General features: G+C 49.6%; 2 protein-coding genes across 3 annotated transcripts in view; both read left to right on the top strand.

Annotated features, from left to right (window-relative positions):
- The first annotated feature begins 1510 nt into the window (after positions 1 to 1510).
- On the top strand, positions 1511 to 5867 carry LOC114444919 (myelin-oligodendrocyte glycoprotein-like). 2 transcript variants are annotated; one of them, XM_028419817.1, is made up of 5 exons: positions 1511 to 1724; positions 2676 to 2808; positions 4185 to 4526; positions 4606 to 4710; positions 5025 to 5867. In XM_028419817.1, the coding sequence occupies exons 2-5, from the start codon at positions 2772 to 2774 to the stop codon at positions 5372 to 5374; spliced, it is 834 nt and encodes a 277-aa protein (XP_028275618.1). In that variant the 5' UTR covers positions 1511 to 1724; positions 2676 to 2771; the 3' UTR covers positions 5375 to 5867. The 2 variants fall into 2 exon arrangements, with proteins under 2 accessions (XP_028275618.1, XP_028275619.1); XM_028419818.1 differs by having other exon boundaries at positions 1511 to 1731.
- A 202-nt stretch (positions 5868 to 6069) lies between these two features.
- Positions 6070 to 6149, top strand: part of LOC114444898 (interleukin-1 receptor accessory protein-like) — a 16230-nt gene continuing 16150 nt past the window's right edge. Inside the window, exon 1 of the mRNA XM_028419788.1 lies at positions 6070 to 6149. This exon is cut by the window's right edge and continues 429 nt beyond it. The gene's annotated coding sequence lies outside the window, so the exon portion shown is untranslated.

Raw genomic sequence — 6149 nt, 5'->3', positions numbered from 1 at the left:
TGTCCAAACAAGATACAGGAAAACTTATTCATGCATTTATTTTCAGTAGGCTAGATTATTGTAACGGCGTCCTCACAGGTCTTAGCAAAAAATCCGTCAGGCAGTTGCAGCTGGTCCAAAATGCTGCTGCTAGAGTTCTGAGTAACACCAGGAAAATGGACCACATCACACCGGTCCTCAAATCACTGCACTGGCTTCCTGTGAGTCAAAGGATCCATTTCAAAACTTTCCTCCTGGTCTACAAAGCACTGAATGGACTTATTGGTTCCCTATGAACCATCCAGACACTTGAGATCATCAGGGACAGGCCTACTGTGTGGACCCAGGGTCAGAACCACACAGAGTGAAGCAGGATTCAGTTACTCTGCCCCTCACCTGTGGAACAGCCTTCCTGAACACCTGAGGTCTGCTCAGACAGTCACTTCATTTAGGTCAGGCCTGAAAACTCATTTGTTTACTGCAGCGTTCTCCTAATTACTTGACTGCACTCTGCTCATTTAATCATCCTGATTCTATTTGATGTTTTTTATGATTTTAATTTAATGTTTTAAAATGTTTTTATTCTGTGATTTCATCTTATGTAAAGCACTCTGAATTGCCTTGTGTATGAATGGTGCTATATAAATAAAGCTTGCCCTGCCTTGCTGAAGACAGTCTGTTAGTGTGTCCTCCTGGTCTGTCCAGAGTCTTTCAGACTGTCAAAGTCCTGCAGTGTGTCCCCTGGTTCAGCAGGACCTGCAGGGTGAATGGGGTCAGGAAGTGTTGCACACACTCAGCCTCAGAGAGCAGCAGTGCAGCAGTGAGAGAGCTCCTCTTTGTGTCTCTTCTTTGTCTTTGATGGGACGTCTTGCTCCTCCTGGTGGAGGACAACATGGAGAAACATGAATGTCCAACCTGCCATTGACTCCCTGCAGGAGCTGTTAGCAGCTTCACCATCAGCTCTCTGTTTATTTAAAGATCATTGAAGACAAACTGTCTCTATGGACACACAGTCCTGCTGAAGGGGACACACTGCACAGTGAGCTGATGCTGATAGTAGAAACTCTGAGTGACCCTGAATGCAGCTCAGCTGATGAGGAGGTAAGTGAAGGCACCACTATTGTACCAGGATCAAAGCTAATGATCAGTGAGGTCATCAATACATGTGACAGTGATGATCTGCACTGATCAGTGGATTGTTGTGTCACATGTTCATTATTGTGTGAAACCAGGAAGCAAACGATGAAAACAAAACAATCCTGAGGAAATATTCAGGCTTTTATTGTGAAAATCTCAGACAGCATCATTCACTGCAGTGTGTCCAAAAATCCAGCAGAGGGCGCCCACTGAGCACACATGGCCTCTGCTGCACTTTAAACACACACATTTAAAGTCCACATGAAGCAAACAGAGCTGGATTTTAACCAGAAACCTTCTCACTGTGAGGACACATCTGACCTCTGACCTGGAAGCCCTTTTACACTTTGATCTGTTTAACCCTTAATATGATCTGACTGCTGCTTCACAGTGTGTGTGTCTGTGTGTGTGTGTTTCCTGATAAAGGTGTGTCTCAGACTGGTTTGTGTGCGTTCCAGGTGAGATAACAGGTTTCAGGTGAACTTCCTCATCAGAGCGACTCTGAGTGAGTGAGGACACTGTGGACTCTGGGAGGACACTATTTGGACAATCTAACAACTCAGTGAGGACACTATGACGTCTCTGTGAGGATCTGGATCCTGGTGAAGGTAACAGGTGTGGACAGAGAGGAGTAAAGGTGGAGCAGACATGTTGTGTGAGTGAATGAAAGACGTCTGCAGTTTGAGCTCCATCTGCTGACAGAGCTCTGATTGAACTGTCCTCTGAAGACTGTCAGTGTCTGTCTGTCCTCTGAAGACTGTCAGTGTCTGTCTGTCCGAAGACTGTCGGTGTCTGTCTGTCCTCTGAATGTCCTCTGAAGACTGTCAGTGTCTGTCCTCTGAAGACTGTCAGTGTCTGTCTGTCCTCTGAAGACTGTCAGTGTCTGTCTGTCCTCTGAAGACTGTCAGTGTCTGTCTGTCCTCTGAAGACTGTCGGTGTCTGTCAGTGTCTGTCTGTCCTCTGAAGACTGTCAGTGTCTGTCCTCTGAAGACTGTCGGTGTCTGTCTGTCCTCTGAAGACTGTCAGTGTCTGTCCTCTGAAGACTGTCAGTGTCTGTTTGTTCTCTGAAGTCTGTCAGTGTCTGTCCTCTGAAGTCTGTCAGTGTCTGTCTGTCTTCTGAGGTCTCTGTCAGTGTCTGTCTGTCCTCTGAAGACTGTCAGTGTCTGTCCTCTGAAGTCTGTCAGTGTCTGTCTGTCCTCTGAAGACTGTCAGTGTCTGTCTGTCCTCTGAAGTCTCAGTGTCTGTCTGTCCTCTGAGGTCTCTGTCAGTGTCTGTCTGTCCTTTGAAGTCTCTCAGTGTCTGTCTGTCTCAGGCGTCCTTTTTGTTGTCACAGGTTGTCCACATCAGCTCACTGTTTGCTGTCCCTGCAGTCACATGTTGGACTTTAGTCCTCTGTGTCCTGAGGGTCCATCTGAACCTTTAACAGTGTCTCTGCTGCTTTGAAGCGTCTCTGAGCAGCTCTCAGATTTTCTGTCCTTCATCTCTGGATGACGTTGACACTGTGCAGAGCTCTGATTGGTCCCTTCAGGTCCCTCATAGTGTCTCTGCTGTGCTTTCAGGTTGTGTGGGTCCTCCTGTGCTGTGATTGGACGGAGCTCGGCCTGATCCTTCCTGTATGTGGAGCTGACGGTCAGGTTGGGTCGGAGCTGCTGAAGATGAAGGTGTTGGTGCTGTGTGTGATCCTCCTGCAGGGTAAGAGGAGCTTCCTCAGCCTCACGGCTTCTTCCTGTCTCAGTCTGGTCAGGACCTCTTCATGTGGACCACACGGCCTCACTTTACATTCTCTGTTCAAGCTGAACATTCAGACTGGGAGGACTGGAGTGGACTCAGTCCCAGTCCTTCAGCGGCTCTGGCCTCAGTCAGTCCCTGTTAGCACAGACCTTCATGTCCTGATGCTCACTCAGACTGCAGGCTTTGCTGAGTGTGGCTGTAAATGTGACTCTTGGACCTCGTTTGGACCATGAGCAGATTAAAGTTTATTTCCTGATGATAATCTGTCCTGCTTCTGATGTCTGTGTCCTTCATGCTGTCTGTGCTCACATGGCAGAAATGTTTCTGTTGTGATTCTAACATGATGAGCAGCACAGTCTGAATGTTTGTGTCCTGATCCGTGGACTCTTTCAGTTCTGTTCATCAGCTTCTGTTGTATGTCTGACTTATTTTGCTTCTCTTTCCTGTTTTATTTTGAAGGTTCTTTCCTCCTTGTGTATCCTTGTCTGCTTTACTTCCTGGTTTTGTCCCTCCTGGTTGATTACCTGCCCCGCCCTGAGTGTGTTCACCTGTGTCAGTCCTTGCAGGTCCACCTGGGCTCTGTCCACCTGGGCTCTGTCCACCTGGACTCTGTCGACTCTGTCCACCTGTCCACCTGGACTCTGTCGACTCTGTCCACCTGTCCACCTGGGCTCTGTCCACCTGTCCACCTGGGCTCTGTCCACCTGTCCACCTGGACTCGGTCCACCTGGGCACTGTCCACCTGGGCTCTGTCCACCTGTCCACCTGGACTCTGTCGACTCTGTCCACCTGTCCACCTGGGCTCTGTCCACCTGTCCACCTGGACTCTGTCCACCTGTCCACCTGGACATTCATTATTTACATACTTTTATGTTTATTTTCTGCTGGTTTGAAGGTCACTCAGTCAGCCCCTGCTAGCTCCTGATTTGTTAATTTAGTCATGTGACAAGAAAAATCAGGAAGTTCAGGTGTGTTGGCCTCTACTGATGTCGGCACATGAAAGCTGCAGTGACAGCGCTGATGAAGCTACCCGTCTCCATCTAACCTGTATCGACGATACAAACCCATGATGTGAGCTCATATGGACAAGAGAAGAAGAAGAGTAAAGAGTCATGTAAGCAGGAAACGAGCAGGCGTCAGGGTTCAGCACTACATCAGGATGTAAAGCACTCGTCGTGTCTTGCATCGCACACTGCAGTTCATCCACGTGTTCAAGTAAAGATCAGAGCTGAGCTGCACTTTAAACAATCTGTCTGTCTCACCTGAGGGCAGACCAGTAAGGACACATGAGGTCAGCTGCTCAGATGGACCGTCTCTCTGTCTCTGTGTCCTCACAGGGTCCCAGCATGTCTCAGCTGTGGAGCTGTATGAGGGGGACTCTGTCCTGCTGCCCTGTGACTTTTACACTTTTGACCTGGACGACCCCACAGTGGTGTGGAGCCGTGAAGACCTCCGTCCTTCAACCGTCCACCAGCGTCAGCTGGAAGGAGACGAGCTGACGGAGCAGAACCAGGCTTACAGGGGACGAACGTCCATGATCGCTGACGCTCTGGATTCTGGAGACCTGACCCTGAACCTGACCAACCTCCAACTGTCTGACAGCGGCAGCTACACCTGCACCGTCAGAGACCCAAGGATGGGACAGAGGAGAGTGGGAGACGTACAGCTGCAGGTCAAAGGTCAGCAACACACCACAACACCTGCTGTAGATCCAGGTCAGAGGTCAGAGGTCATGCTGTTCTTTGTGTTCCTCCACAGAAAGATTTCCAACCTGGGCCATAGTTCTGCTCAGTCTGCTGGTCCTCCTGGTCCTGGCTGTCTCTGGAGGTCTCTTGTTTCATTTCCGGCACTATTTCATGTCAGGTGAGTCCCTTTAATCCTACACTACCCATAATGCAGCATGTATGGAGGCTCCTGGACTGCCGAGGGGACAGACGTCTTCCAGAAGCTGAAGGCTTCAGGTTTAGTTGCAGCTGGCTCAGACTCAGTCATCAGTCCTTCAGACAGCGGGACAGCGGTGTGAGCTGTCTGACTGCTCTGTCTCTGGCTGATGACTGACTGATATTTTACTGATGTCTCATTACGTCCATGAATCAGGGACAGGATGTCTCGGTTCACATCATTGTCCACACACATCAGGACATGTACAGCTCGTGATGGTCTTTGTTGTCTCTCAGTCTACAAGGTGGAGGTGGCCTCTGGGGTGACGTCTGTCCAGCTGCCCTGCAAAACCACAGCTCACCTGCCTGTAGACACTAAAGTGGAGTGGACAGACAAAGACAAATGGATAGTCCACGTGTATGAGAACGGCTCTGACCGACCTGAAGACCAGCACGAGTTTTACAGTAACAGAACAAAGATGAATGAAGACCTGCTGAGAACTGGAGACCTCAGTCTGACCCTGAAATACCCCACAGATGAAGACACCAACACCTACACCTGCACCGTCTACAGCAAGAAGGGAGACATCCTGATGAAGAAACAAGTGATACTTGATGTCAGAGGGGATCAGAGGTCAGTGCTGTAGGACAGGACTCAAACACTGTGAGGACAGGGTCTCAGATGAGTAAAGATGTCTGGAATGGACAGACCTGACCTGTGGACGGAGTCTTCAATCAGGACTGCATCAGATCTGCTGACATGTGACCTGTGACAGGCGGCTGTGTGACTGTGGACGCACACAGGGGGTCTGGTCCACAGACTGCTGCAGGGCGCCATCAAGTGGCGATGCTGGGCAGCAGGAATCCAGCATTCATTCCTGTGTGTGTGTTTACAGAGGCTTTTATTGTGAAAGGCACAGAGGACATCAGCTCTGCTTGTGTTTGTGTTCAATAAGACTTCCTGTTGTCCAGCCTGTGTGTGTCTGTCCTCATCAATACGTCACATCTGTGGAAACACCAGGACACCTGGCTCCCTGCTCGCTGTTGTGTTTTCAGACTGTCTCCACCAGAGGGCGACCTCCCCCCATGAAGGAGCTGTGTGTGTCTGGAACTGAAAAATAAATGTAATCAGATTACTCAGCAGCTGATTTTCCTTCAGATTTGTATTGATTTTCTGGATTATTGATTATGACCTGATCAGACTTTTCATCCTTCTTCCTCCTCCTCCTCCTCCTCCTCCTCCTCCTGTTAACTCAGTGATCAGTCACTGATTGGAGGCCTCGTGTCTTTGTAAGTTATGAAATCACACTGATCGATGTCGCAACCGGAGGAGGAGGAGGAGGAGCGTGGACCGGATCTGCCTGTACTTCCTCCATGTAAACACAGTAACGGCTCCTCGCGGCTCCGGCGGCGCTTCTTTGC

The sequence above is a fragment of the Parambassis ranga genome, chromosome 13, assembly GCF_900634625.1.
Source record: "Parambassis ranga chromosome 13, fParRan2.1, whole genome shotgun sequence".
NCBI lineage: Eukaryota > Metazoa > Chordata > Actinopteri > Ambassidae > Parambassis > Parambassis ranga.
Note: the sequence above shows the minus strand (reverse complement) of the source record. Positions and strands in the feature narration are given on the sequence as shown.